A 13,921-nucleotide genomic window follows, 5' to 3' on the forward strand; every position below is an offset into this window, starting at 1 on the left:
AAAAATCTTTAAAAGTTAATAATTGATTTTGATATGAAGTTGTGTCTTCATATAATATATTTTTTTATAAAATAATATTTTATATTTCCTTTGTCTCACAATAATTATAATTTAGTTTTTACATGCAGATTAAAGAAAAAAATTCATATATTACTTCTTTATATTTTACTAAAATAATGCACTTTTTAATAAATGTATTACTTTTATCTGTGGTGATTAAATTATTTATGAATAATCAAATTATGAAAAGGATAATTAATATTATATTAAAATTTGAGAACATCATTCGTTTTGAAATATCTTCTTACTAAAATTACAATGGTTGTTAGATGTATGAAGTAGTATTTTTTAAAATATAAATAAATATAATACTCCCTTTTTTTTCAAAGAGAGAAAGTGGTATGTAAAATAATAGGTTATATTTTTTTATGAATAAAATGGTAGTTTGGGGATGACATTTCATGATTATCAAATAAATAATTAATGACATGTTAAAAATTCTCATATCAAATACTAATATCGACTTAGTGGTTAATGAAAACTTAGTGTTTAATTTGATTTAGTACTTTATTTGTCGAATTAAGAGCTAACATATATTTATTAGAGAAATTTCACCTTTAATACTAAAAAATTTCTTTGAACAAGTATGCTTATCAAATTAAAATTTTATGATTGCAAGAGATGTCGAACTTAAATCATGAAAAATATATAAAGTGTATCAAATATTGTATCTTTTATGTCAATCTACAACAACTAAAAATTGCAATTAAGATCAAGGAAGAAATATTAGAGTAAATGCATAATTTTATAAATAACTTGAAAATTAGATATATTTAAATAATTAAATCTCTTAGTTCAATAATTATAAATTATGGTGTCGATCAAATATTTTTATGTTCAATTTTTTATGCATTAAAATAATAATTAATATAAAAATATTTGTTTTATAAAAAATTGTATGAACTTCCATAAAAATAATGAGAAACCGAGAATAATCTAAAAAAAAAAGAAGTTATTTATAAAGTAGCCGGTGTGGAAAACGCCGCTTACGGTGGCTGTCACGTGTGCTTACAAAGACTTGCAGCAATAACCTGGCTTACCTACCCGTCGTGGAGAAAAGTAACTAACCAGAGAAGAGTCCCATTTTCTCTTCTCTTTTCTTCCGAATCGAATCAAATCGACGCAACGACATGGCACTCTGGCGCGTTCGTCACCCTCTCTTCTCTCGTTCCTTTCGCCTCCTTTCTTCTCCCGCCAGATCCATCTCTCGGTATTGCAATCACTTCCTCAACTCTTCAATCTCATTTTATTCCTTTTCGTATTTGGTTATTTCATCCATCTGCATAAATACATCATCGTTTACTTTTGCCATCTCATTTCTCACTTGCCTCGCTTTTACTATCTTAATTCCGAGATTTCCTGCTTTTCTTGTTTTAATTTCATAATGCTGCTTCTGACGTACAATTTCGGCTTATATTTTTCCCACAGAACTTCTACTTCAACGATTTTTACCTTGGGAGGTGACAGCAATATAAGGTTTGCATCCATTGCCCTGCTTCTTTGTTTTTTGTTTTTTGTTTTTTTTTTCTCCTCATTATCTGTGAATTTAGATTTATTCTAGTCTTGTTTCCATTCTTACTTATGAGAGGAATTAGTTTGAGCTTTAGAGATATGGAGTTTTAGTTTAAACAAAAAAGTGAGAATATCTTATTATCACTATTAGGGTTGAAGTTGTTCACCTTTTGAGTTTTGACCACCTAATCACGTGTGTGAATCAGATTACCTGGCTTGAGACGCTGAAATAAAATTGTGAAACCAGACAAGCACAGAGCCTGATTGAATATAAGTTTGAAGAGTTTTTGAGAACTACTCTATCAGAAGTAGAGAAACTCTCAAGAGTTTTTATAAGTTTGTATTCAAACAGACTTATAGAATTATTAACTTGAGTATTGTATTAGTGTCAGGTGGTTCAGTTTGAACTCCATTGTCATATAATTGTCACATCATTCTTTGCGGTCTTCTGCATTTTCATCGTGGTAGTTTACTAATGTTGATGTTTATCAGGCCTGCATCGTGGTCCAGGCTTACTGGAGTTCGTGATAGATCTTTGAAGTCAAAGGTTAGCATTTAAATGGATGAAAATTCCAATCGTCACTATGATGTTGTCTGACAACTTTCAACTTCTTTTTGGCAGTGGACTGATGTTAAATACTTTTCATCTTCAGGTACCTAATGTTAGAATTTAGAGTTTTAATTTTTTTGGCTTCACTTGACATGGAGTTTGTTTGAATACAAACTTAAAAAAATGAGAGCCTCTTTAGTGAAAATGAAGAGTTTTTCTAGCAGAGAAACTCTTTTAAACTTGTATCCAAACAAACTCATGCTTGTGTGCTTCTCTTATTTACAATGTATTTTTTTTCCACGGCTGTTTATGGAAGCTCCCATTTTGAAGATTTCATGTGAATTATGCTATGCTGTGTTAGCTTTTTAAGTTGAAAGATTATGGCATATTTGTGTTGGATGTCTATTTGTTTTTTTTAGTGACATTATATGTGTGTCAGTGATAAAATCCAAGAGGTAACATCATGTGTTGCAATTTTTAGCCTTGTAATTTATACTCAAATGTCTTATAAAACTAAATATTAGCGAACCTTATATATAGTAAGTTAAGAGATTATGGTAATGTGTTCATATACAGGAAGAGATGGATATTTAGTGGGGGTGAGACAGAAGGATGATGCAGATTATTGTAAAATAATGGACATAGAAAATGACTGAAAGCAAAGGAAAATCTTAGTGAAATCTGTGATGCGAACTTACTATCGAGAGAAGAGAGATTACAAAAGTGAGTCTTCTACATAGAGTTAGCTGTATATCAGAGTTCTAATAATTTCTCTGCAGTTGGAAGTGCCAGCTGGCAGTGAGTCTGTAACTGTCTGTTACAACATAGTTAAACAGCCAACTAACATTCTAACATTTAGTGATCATTACAACAGAAACTGAATTGTGTTATAGAACTAAGATCACAAAGGCTTTACAAACTTTCCTATATTTTTAGATACTTAACTACCCTATATTTTTATATACTCTTAAAATCCCCACATCAAAGTCATTGTGGACTTAAACACTCTGAGCTTGTCACTAAAGGTAGTGAATCTTTGAGGGGATATTAGCTTTAGTGAGAATATCTGCATTTTGGTCTCAACCTGAATAGGAAAACTGAAATAGTATTGATACTGAAATATGACTTATCAGAGGGGAAACTTCTGTTACTGTATAGAATTAATGAAAACTAGACCGTAGCTGGGGCAGAGCTCCTTGCAGAATGAAAATGACAAAAACTGAAATAAGAATAAATGAATAATCCCTTTCCTGAGGAAAACCCCTTCTTCACTCAGCCTAGCCAGATATTTTTCACTCAAGAATCCCCATAGCTCTCTCATTCCACTACCCTCCCTCAAATAATCATTCTTTCTCCCCCCTAGCACGATCCTTGCATCTCCCTCCCCCACTCTCCTTATGCCAGCTTTCCATTCTGTTATGCTCTCCTTCTCCCTCTGACTCTTTTGTTTCCCTCCAATCCCCATCCTACTCTTAGCACTCCTCCTTTTTATTTGTTAGCTCCTAACTGCAGGCCCAGTAGCTCCTAACTGCAGGCCCAGTAAATAAGCGTAATAATGGGTTACCCATCAGTTATTACCACATAACAGGTGAGTAGGGGGATTGGATAGTTTGATGGTGCTGGCTGAAGAAGACCATGGTGTATAGACTCTTTCAGGCATCTAAGAATTCTTTTAACCACCTTCCAATGCTCTATTCAAGTGGCTGTGAGAGAAATTGGCTGAATTTGTTCATATACAAGAAGAGATGGAGCTGGGAGAGGAGGATGCAGCATGTTGTGTTTGGCAGTCAAACTGTTGATGTGTCTACTGTCAAGAATTTTTCTTAGGTGGTCTGGTCATGGTTTTTTCAAGGGAACTGAGACCCCAGTCTCAATGCAAAGTGATTATTAAGCTGTATTAGTTATCAAGAAACCAAGAGAAGCTGATAGAAAGTAAGGGGAAAGAGAGAGAATGGAGGGTTGAAAACTTGCTGATGAATCTAACTATATTTTGTCATTACACAACTAAGTCTGTGAACTGAATGTACACTGCAGATATATATAACTGAACAACATCCTAACTAAATCTAGCTGTCACTGACAGGTGGCAGTAACTGAATGCATTGTACAGCTGTTAATCTCTGACTAAATCATTGTTACCAAGATTGTGTGTGATCCTATCCCCCCAGGATTGCCCGTTTGTGGTATCAGAGTAGGAATGTCAGGATTATTAGAAAATCCATGGGATCAGTGTCTTCTTGAGCCTCACACCCATGAAATCATTGTCATGCTGTCACGCAAGACTCTCCCATCCCATGCCATCTCCCTCTCTCTCTCCCTCTCTCTTTTTGGTTAAGAGGGTTCTTTATCCTTTGTTCTCTTTGTAGTTCATTCTCTTCATTTCAATAGCTTTCTTCTTTTATCATTTTTTTTATTGTTTGCTATTTTAACTAAATTTTAGTGTTTAAAGAGGATAATCTGCATGTATTAAATCATGTGCATCGGGTTATGTTCTAATCATTTTCCCCCTTGATAGATTTTACACACGAAGTCCTTGGGATGCCAGCTTTATCTCCAACAATGGTAAGCTTGGGGAAACATATTTCTCTCTTTGTCTTATTTCTATTCCATTTAGGGCTTCTAGGGATTGTTGTTGACATCGTCTCTTGGATTTAGACACAAGGTAATATTGCAAAATGGAGGAAGAAAGAAGGAGAAAAGGTCAGTCAGTATATAGTTCTCATATTGATGGTTGTAGATCATAATTCTGTTTGTGTTGATGCTTTTATTTTGGAGATTGACTTCTTTGAATCAATTAATCATTTTCACATTGGTAATGATTTATCTAACAGATAGAAGTGGGGGATATACTATGTGAAATTGAAACTGACAAAGCTACACTAGAATTTGAAAGTCTTGAAGAGGGGTAATTTTCTTTTTCTTCCTTTCAATTTTTTCTTCCCATGTTTCGGATGACCAGTAATATAGGCTGTATGCACTTTAGTTTCTTACCATCTAGAAAATTAGTATGTTCCACCACTTTTTTCTGAGTGGCAACTAACTACTCAGAAGCATTGTTGGTGAATATTTCTGGAGATACCAGCAGCTAAGGATCTCCCCAGTAAAGGTCTTCAGGAAATTATGAGTCGTTTTGTTAGAATTTAAATGGGTGAGTGGGGGGGGGGGGGTGTTGAGCGCTGTTGATATGCTATCAAATTAAACTAGTTTTCCCTTAAATTTTGCAATATAGGGAACCCTAGGTCAGAATCTAGAGAAACAAATCATTAAACACGAATTTTACAATACAAATTAGCAAGGAGATTTTTAACAAACATTTTAAATGCAGCGCTAAAATGTATGAAAATTACAAAATAAAATTGAATTCCAATTGGAGAAATACCAATTCAAGAATATAATCGTTGCAGTTTCAAAGAATAATCTGAATTTCACCATTTGAAAACTAATTTGAACAAAGAAACGAAGAACACAATTGTATTTTATGAAATTTTACCGAAAATGCAAATGCAATCGCAATTTGCAATTCTCTGTGAAATTCAATCCGAATTGAATATAATTCACTGTTTTAAGATATTCATATTTAAAAACAGAAAATGAAATTAAAATTCGGATAGAAGAAAAGTTACCATAACTATTGAATTTTTGAATCGGTAGAATGAATTTAGCCGAACAACTTCATCAAGATGCTACAAAAATTTGTGTAGTGTAGAACAAAGCATAAAATTCGGACAGAGAAACAGAAACGAAAGAGAGAATTTCGGGAGGGGGAGAGAGAGAGAGAGAATTTTGAGAGATTTCTAAGAGAAGAAATTCAATTTCTAAAAAATGAGGTATATTATATTAAATGTACATGTGTAACACTTATTTATGGACTACACTAGTGGGCCTAATCAGAGTAATTAAAGGCTCAACCTACTAAATCAACGAATTACATCACTAAACAAATCTTAACATTACATGATAAAAATATAAAGAAAATACTGTGCAGGACCACAACTTTGCAATGCATTTTGGGTCACTTAACATCAGAACTGGCCTTTGGTCCCAAAGAAGTTGTAGAACTCTCTCTTATCTTTCCAATGACATCAAGAATGTGCAAATCTGATGTTGAGATCTCCAAATATGGCATGCATAAGAACAGAGTGTAAAAGTAGGTCAAATTGCGAAAACTAATAAGAATTTTCAATCATCACTAACTAAACCCACTAATACAAATCACATCTAGTATATCAATTATTTACACTATTAAATGCCAAATCATCCCAAATTAATGCATTGAAATATGTGTCTCAAATGCACTATTAGGGGGACCAATAATGTCCTTAATAATTTTAGTATACACTTTCAGTCGAAGCCTATTGGAGTATAAACACAGCTTGAACTCTGCCCTACTAACTGCTGATAGCTACACGTGCACTTTATGAAAATGGTGAAGGTCAAAGTTTAAAAAGATAACTTGGTGCTCTGAAACCACTGTCAGATAAAACTTTACATTTTATAGGAGGAAGAAACCAAGAAAATTTTCTTTACTTTGGTAGCTGTCAAACACAATACTCAGTTAATCCTTAACAGTAAATATGGAGAAACCACCCCATGAGTTGTTGTAGTCGTTAATTGTTTCTCCACTTAGCTGTCTTCTATCTTTTTATGCATGTCTAATGCATAAATGTCCATTTTAGACCAAGAAGTGTACAAGTTATTTATCTTAGTTTTTTTCTCTCATTGTTAATTTGTTGTGCATTTTGGCCTTCAATATTTTTTGAGGGTTTAATGTACTTGACTGATGAGTGTAGATCATATGAGGCATGTAAATTTTAGTGCACCAATAAAATGTCTGTTGTTGTAATTGAATTATTGCTACAGATTTCTGGCTAAGATATTGGTACCTGAAGGTTCAAAGGACGTGCCTGTTGGAAAACCAATTGCAATAACAGTAAGCCATCATTAATTTCCAATTCTTGCACTTTTACTTTTATATGGATTCCATCACAATGTTAACTTCCAACATTATTGCATTTTGCAAATGAAAGTAGCTTTTATGGACAAACTAATTTGTAATTCTTTTTCCTTCAGGATTTCTTAGGCCCATCGGATGTATTTCATCTCTTTTATAATAATGTCTTTCATAATTGTTTTCCTTGCATGTCCAAATTTGTGCTTTTCTGATTTCTAAGGTGCTATTGCTCTTAGAAACTTCTCAATTTATCCTTTGCCTCACACGATCTAAAACATTATTTGCCTTTAGCTCTTTGCACCAATTTAATAAAAAAATGTTACACGCACTATTAATGGCTTAAATAACATAATGAAATTTACTTGCAAATTGGACATAAGAAGTTTATTTCAGTTTTCAGTTTCCAATGTTCCATTTAAAAAATATACAATTTAAATGTTGTGGTTTTGGTAAATCATATATAAGCATTAACTATTATTTTTTTTTGACAGTCATTAACTTTTAATTTTAAACTGTTAATTTGTGGAATTCAATTAATTTCTGAATTTTGAATATTTGATTAATGTAAGCCCTATATATGGGAATTGACTAGGTTGAGGATGAAAAGGACATCCAAAATGTTCCTGCTTCCGTGGGGGGTGAGACCGGGGTTGAAGAGAAGAAACCAACACATCAGGATGTTAAAGATGAGAGCAAACCAGAATCAACTTCTACTATGATTAATGCATCAGAACTTCCACCTCATATCCTTCTTGAAATGCCAGCTTTGTCACCTACAATGGTGAGAGATGCTATTCATTATAACTATTGCTTACTGACATAAATTTTCTTTCCTTCCATGGAGGCATTCATTTTTTTCTTTTTTCTTTTGTACTGCACAGAACCAAGGAAACATTGCTAAATGGAGGAAGCAGGAAGGAGACAAGGTTAGTTATGTTTTAACCTAAGGTTATAATAAATACAATTTTCATAAATTTTTTATTATTTTAAAATATGAACAAAGTGAGTCATTAATGCCCTTTTTTTTGTCTGATATGGAATGACATCTAATTTATCTAATAGATTGAAGTGGGTGACATATTATGTGAGATAGAGACAGACAAAGCTACACTTGAATTTGAAACTCTTGAAGAGGGGTAACAGTCTTTTCCTTATTCTAAAAGCCATTCATTGTGAATGTTACTGTTTGTTTGGTATGGTTGTCTACTATCTACATTGCAACAGAGTTATTGCCAGACAAAGAATTATTTGGCCATGATGTTTCATCCTAACTATTTTTTGAATGATGCAAAGACTTTGGCCATGTCATGTGATTAGGAATCATATTCATTACATGTCTGATGTCTTACTAAAGTGTTTATAGACATGACTAGTACTGATTAGTTTCCATTGGGCATTAAAGTTCCACTAGAACTCTAGAAGTAACACCTGAGAATGGTGTCTTTTATTGTCTCAATTTGTGGTAGGTTGCAATCTTTTTTGTTTTATAATCTTACTATTTATTGATCTCAAATTTCTGACCCAATTTTTTAGTACAATGCCAGCATTCTAGTTGATTTATTTTGCAGATGAGCTTTATTTGCACTCCTCCTTCTTCCTGACTAATTTTTATCTGAATGGGGTGGTCGGTACTAGGTACCTGGCCAAGATACTTGCTCCAGAAGGTTCAAAAGATGTGGCAGTGGGATACCCTATTGCAATAACAGTAAGTATGAATAATGTTTTCTGCAATTTTGTAATTTTCCTACGATGCTGTATGAAATGTGTCAGGTTGAGGTTTGAGGTCTAACAATATATGCATCTTCTTTTGAAATTAGAAGTAACAGTCTAACAAAATCATATATTTATTGGTTGGTTTACCAAATTACTATCCCTTGTTTTTATTATGAAGAGCACTGGAGTATATAAAATTATTTATGCTATCTGCTGTTTTACAAGGTTGAAGATGCAAGTGATATTGAAGCTATAAAGAATTCTGTTAGCAGCAGCTCAACAAACCAACAGAAGGCCACCCAACGCGATACTAAAAGCGAGGTCAAAGCTCTGAAAAACAATATAGCACGAATCAGTCCAGCGGCAAAGTTGCTAATTACAGAGTATGGATTGGATACATCGACATTGAATGCAACTGGTCCTCATGGCACCCTACTAAAAGGGGATGTTCTTTCTGCAATTAAGTCAGGAAAATTGTCTCCAAAACCTGCTTCATCTAAAGAAAAGGTGTCATCATCTCAAAGTCGTCAACCAATTGCAGCTTCCCAAGAGTCAAAGTCTGACTTAAAGCAGTCAGACGCTTATGAAGATTTTCCTAATAGTCAAATTCGCAAGGTAGGTCCATCAAATATTTCATGTTTATGAATAAGGTTATTTTATTCTTTCAGGATGCATGTTGCACGGTAATTAGAGTTATCTTGCCAAATAAAGATATATGAACAGTATACAAAAAGGACTCTGAGCAGCCATTGTTTGGTATTTCTGGCCGGGAGTTGATTACTCAAATATATGAAGGGAAATGTTTGTCATTAGACCTAATATGGGTCAGAAGACTCAGCTGTTTTTGTGGTCTCTATTGAGTGTGTTTGGCACATTTTCCTCCCAACAAAATGTCCTTGGCTGTTGGTATACATGCAGAGATGCTGATCTCATTTTAACGTTTTTGATTGTTTCTGGATGTCCAATCTTTTTTATTTACATCTCTCAACTTATGAATACTTGGGAAAATTTCAACTCTGATTCTTGTCCCCTTAATTTATGATGACTTGTCTCTAAATATTTTTGACTGTTTTATAGGTGATCGCCAAGAGGTTATTGGAATCAAAACAAAATACACCACACTTGTATTTATCATCAGGTTTTTGATTCCCCATACCTTGCATATTATTGCAAAATGCAAACTAATTTATGTTTGAAGAGACTATTTAATATATATTTTCATTGTGATGTTTCAGATGTCATACTAGATCCTCTTCTTTCCCTTCGAAAGGATCTTAAAGGTATGAACCAGTAATAAATTTTTCTTGGCATATATGTCTTATGTTATCCTCACCTAGTGAGATAAGGCTTTTGTTGTTGTTATTATTGTTGTTATTGATGTGTCAAATGTTGATACACTTGGTCATGTTATTTTTGCACTCTGATATATTTTTCATTTGTTCCTTGATTGCAGAGCAGTATGATGTTAAAGTTTCTGTGAATGACATTATTATCAAAGTTGTAGCTGCTGCTCTCAGAAATGTACCTGAAGCAAACGGTAAATAATTTCATTGTATTATTCTATCCATTCTCGTTGCCTGTAATTGTCTGGGGTAGTAGCCTAGTAGGGATTCAAATCACGAAATATTTATTTAATATAGCTGTGGATTTCCTTTCCTCCTTATTGTTCATCAATTAAGTAAATATAGTATTTTGTTTTGGCAGTATAGAAAGCAATGGAATCTTGTTACCAATAATTCTGTGATATGTTATATTCTTGGTTTCTGCTTTTTCCCCCATTTGCATACCCACTCTTAAACTGAATTGTTTTCATGAGAGTTTCTAGTGCTGAAATCTAATTTTCATTATGGCAGCATACTGGAATGTTGAGAAGGGTGAGGTCATTTTATGTGATTCTGTTGACATATGTGTAGCAGTTGCCACTGAGAAGGTAACTGATGGTGTTTTTAACTGCCATTATGATAGTATCATTGTATAAGGCACTCAAACCTTTGGTTTGATTACAGGGCTTGATGACTCCAATAATAAAAAATGCCGATCAGAAGACAATATCTGCTATCTCCTCAGAGGTAATTTTATCTTATTTATGTAGGTTTCGAGTTCTGGTTAATGACTTTTTGATAGAAACTGGAATATACTGAATGCTATTTACTGGGTACTTGGGGAGCAAGGCTCCTTATGGCTGAGGAAGATTCCTCTAACAACAGAGTTCTAGTAAATTTAAATATTGGAAAGAAAGGAAAGTAGGGTTCTTCTTTGCTTCTTGAACAACTTTGATAGTTTGTTGGCACTTTAGGTTAAGGAACTAGCTGCAAAGGCGCGTGCTGGCAAGTTGATGCCGCATGAATTCCAAGGGGGGACTTTTAGGTGAGTTTTCTACTTATATTGTCACGCAACCTTGGAAACTATAATGTTTCTTAAGAAATATTTACTATGTCAAAAGTAAATAATTCTGAACTTTGCACAATGCCTTATTGCAGCATTTCAAACTTGGGAATGTTTCCTGTGGATAAATTTTGTGCTATTATAAACCCCCCTCAGGTTCTCTCTCTCTCTCTCTCTCTCTCTCTCTCTCTCTCTCTCTCTCTCTCTCTCTCTCTCTCTCTAACACACACAACACCTGCACTTAAAGCATCTAATTACTAGCCTCATGTAAGAGCAAAATTGCTTGACAAATCTATTTAATTTTTAGTTAGTATAGGGGTGGATGTGGCCAAGTGGGTAGTGAATCTACCATGTACCGGCCCAATACCAGTTACTCACCCATAAATAGAATAATAAAGATATATAACTTTTCTTAAAATTAGTATAGGGGTGGATGTGGCCAAGTAGGTTGTGAATCTACCATGTACTGGCCCAATACCAGTTACTCACCCATAAATAGAATAATAAAGATATATAACTTTTCTTAAAATTAGTAATTTTATTTTATTTTTTTGCTTGTGAGCACAGTTAATTGCTACTGTTCCTCAACGTAGTCCTAATATTTTATTACCTTGTATAGATGAAAAACCCACTCATACTTTTTCTATTCTGCTATTTACTATATCAATGAAGAAGCAAACTATCATGGTGAACCAAGCATGAGTTTACCTAATTTGATTTTCTTTAGAAGAAAGAAAAATGAAAGAGAACTGGAGATTTCAGGTTTATAGATGTTCTTAATAATCCCTTTAGTCGTAGATCCTTCATGGAAATTTTCCCATTCTTTGAATTCCCTCCCCTATTTTATTTGTTTGGTTAAGACAAAGCAAAATCTATTTTATGTACTGTAATTTATAGTTTCATACTACGGCAATAAAGAATCATACCATCATAGTGAACCAAGGACAGCTCATTTCTAACATGATTAATTATAGAAGATGGTAAAACCCTGGAAACAGGTTCATTGGAATTCAAGTTTGCCATTCTTGGTTTCAAAACATATATTTGATGAAAACATGCTATTTTGAATGAGTTTTCAGCGTGCCTGATTTAATTTACCAGCCTCACTTCCCAAGTTGTCAGCCTTGTGGGTGGAATTGTAAAATTTTTGAAGTTTTTGTTGCTTCTTGTTACCGAGGCTGTAAGGGATTTTATTATTTTGTTTATCATTTGCTGCAGGCTTGCATTCTTGCTGTAGGGAGAGGCAACAAAGTTGTGGAACCAGTTATTGGAGCTGATGGTATAAATTTATGGATGTTCTGTATGTGCCCCCTAAATGCTAAAATTTTAAGTTGTTTTAACATTGATGTTTATTTGATAGGAATTGAGAAACCATCAATTGCCAATAAGTTGAACTTAACATTGTCTGCTGATCATCGTGTATTTGATGGCAAAGTTGGAGGTATGTGTTACTGGAACACTTTAGTCGGCCAATTGAAAGTAGGAAGAACCGAAGAAGTTTGATTACTGTTACTTTCATACCTTCTAGTTTGCGAAGTTGCTACGTTGATTAGGATCAAAGCAGCTAAAATATCACAAAATCAAATTGCCGTATATTTAGTACAATGAACAGAGTTCTGAAAATTGTTTCTTGGATTGATAATGAGAAAATGACCCACTAAGAAGGTTCCATTTAATTCATATTATTTTTTTAACCAAATAACATAATTTAACTCAAAATAAACATATTAACTACTAGTAAAAAAGTTTCTATTTCAGTTCATATCTTGACTAGCCCAGTATCAAATTATTTAACCTTAAATCTACAGATAGTAACCAATAATATAGTTACATTCCTACGATACGTGGTTAATTGTAGGTAAATTATTGGTTAAATTTGTTTTATATTTGATATTTTATTTGTTAATATACACAAACTGAAATGGAATAATTCACCTAGCCATATAAAATGTCATTTTGCCATTAATAATTGACTATAAAAGAGATCTTGGGTGCGAAACATATTGAATAGCACCTATGAACAAATGTTGCAGCAATCAACCAAGGTACACTGTTTTAAATGGTGGCTTAAGTGATTAAACTTTATTTTGCAGGTGCATTTCTCTCTGCTTTGCAATCAAACTTCAGTGATATAAGACGGCTTCTTTTATTATGATGTACAACAATTTTTCCTGTCATTTGATTGGGCTTCTCACGACCAATCATGTGGATCCCCCACAACCTGGATCAAACTTGCATAGCATACCCATTTTTGTCCTTTAGATTTTTATCTCTTAATCTGAAACAGTTTCCGATTGTTGTGCCTCATCAGTTTTGTATAATAATATCTTGGGTCTAATTACTAATTATCCTGAGAAAATACCCAACAAGGTACCATCCTTCTAAAATTAGGTTTCCAACAATTGAGATTCAAGCATGTTGGAAATTTTGTTCATTAGGCACTTTGCTGCCCTTTGTTGTTTAATTTTGTATGAAGAGCTTTGTATAGACAGCCATTAAAATACCGACATCTGGATGAATAAAAATTATTTTCACGTGCTGCATGTCTGTCATCCGACTTAAGTGATGGCATGATTTGTCACAATGGTACTCTTGGTTCAATGTTCATCTATCAGCCTATTCTGGCTCTTCCTCCCTAGCATTTCATCTTTAATTTTTGTATCAGGATTTGGCCTAGCGGTTGTATTGATTATGGGGAATTTGGCTAAATCTCCCATCTAAGTCAATAATGGACCGAGTACACGTTGATG

General features: G+C 33.6%; 1 protein-coding gene across 1 annotated transcript; it reads left to right on the forward strand.

The window, feature by feature from the left end:
- The first annotated feature begins 1,030 nt into the window (after positions 1-1,030).
- Positions 1,031-13,778, forward strand: LTA3 (Dihydrolipoamide acetyltransferase, long form protein). The gene is made up of 23 exons (XM_020348396.3): positions 1,031-1,270; positions 1,489-1,536; positions 2,065-2,119; positions 2,195-2,225; positions 4,638-4,684; positions 4,778-4,822; positions 4,954-5,027; positions 6,983-7,052; positions 7,666-7,854; positions 7,955-7,999; positions 8,136-8,209; positions 8,709-8,778; positions 9,012-9,401; positions 9,864-9,924; positions 10,022-10,066; positions 10,240-10,323; positions 10,640-10,716; positions 10,793-10,855; positions 11,083-11,153; positions 11,267-11,327; positions 12,390-12,450; positions 12,532-12,612; positions 13,265-13,778. Exons 1-23 carry the CDS (start codon positions 1,191-1,193, stop codon positions 13,324-13,326), a joined length of 1,884 nt encoding a protein of 627 aa, XP_020203985.1. The 5' UTR covers positions 1,031-1,190; the 3' UTR covers positions 13,327-13,778.
- The last annotated feature ends 143 nt before the right edge of the window (positions 13,779-13,921 follow it).

Source organism: Cajanus cajan, chromosome 7, assembly GCF_000230855.2.
Source record: "Cajanus cajan strain Asha chromosome 7, NIPB_CcT2T_4, whole genome shotgun sequence".
Classification (NCBI taxonomy): Eukaryota; Viridiplantae; Streptophyta; class Magnoliopsida; order Fabales; family Fabaceae; genus Cajanus; species Cajanus cajan.

What these genes read in the sequence shown, in the direction of transcription:
- LTA3 (XM_020348396.3), top strand. Translation starts at nt 1,191, where the DNA reads ATGGCACTCTGGCGCGTTCGTCACCCTCTCTTCTCTCGTTCCTTTCGC. An exon ending in GGAAGAAAGAAGGAGAAAAG is followed by an intron (nt 4,823 to 4,953) that starts GTCAGTCAGTAT and finishes TTTATCTAACAG; the next exon opens with ATAGAAGTGGGGGATATACT. An exon ending in GATACCCTATTGCAATAACA is followed by an intron (nt 8,779 to 9,011) that starts GTAAGTATGAAT and finishes CTGTTTTACAAG; the next exon opens with GTTGAAGATGCAAGTGATAT.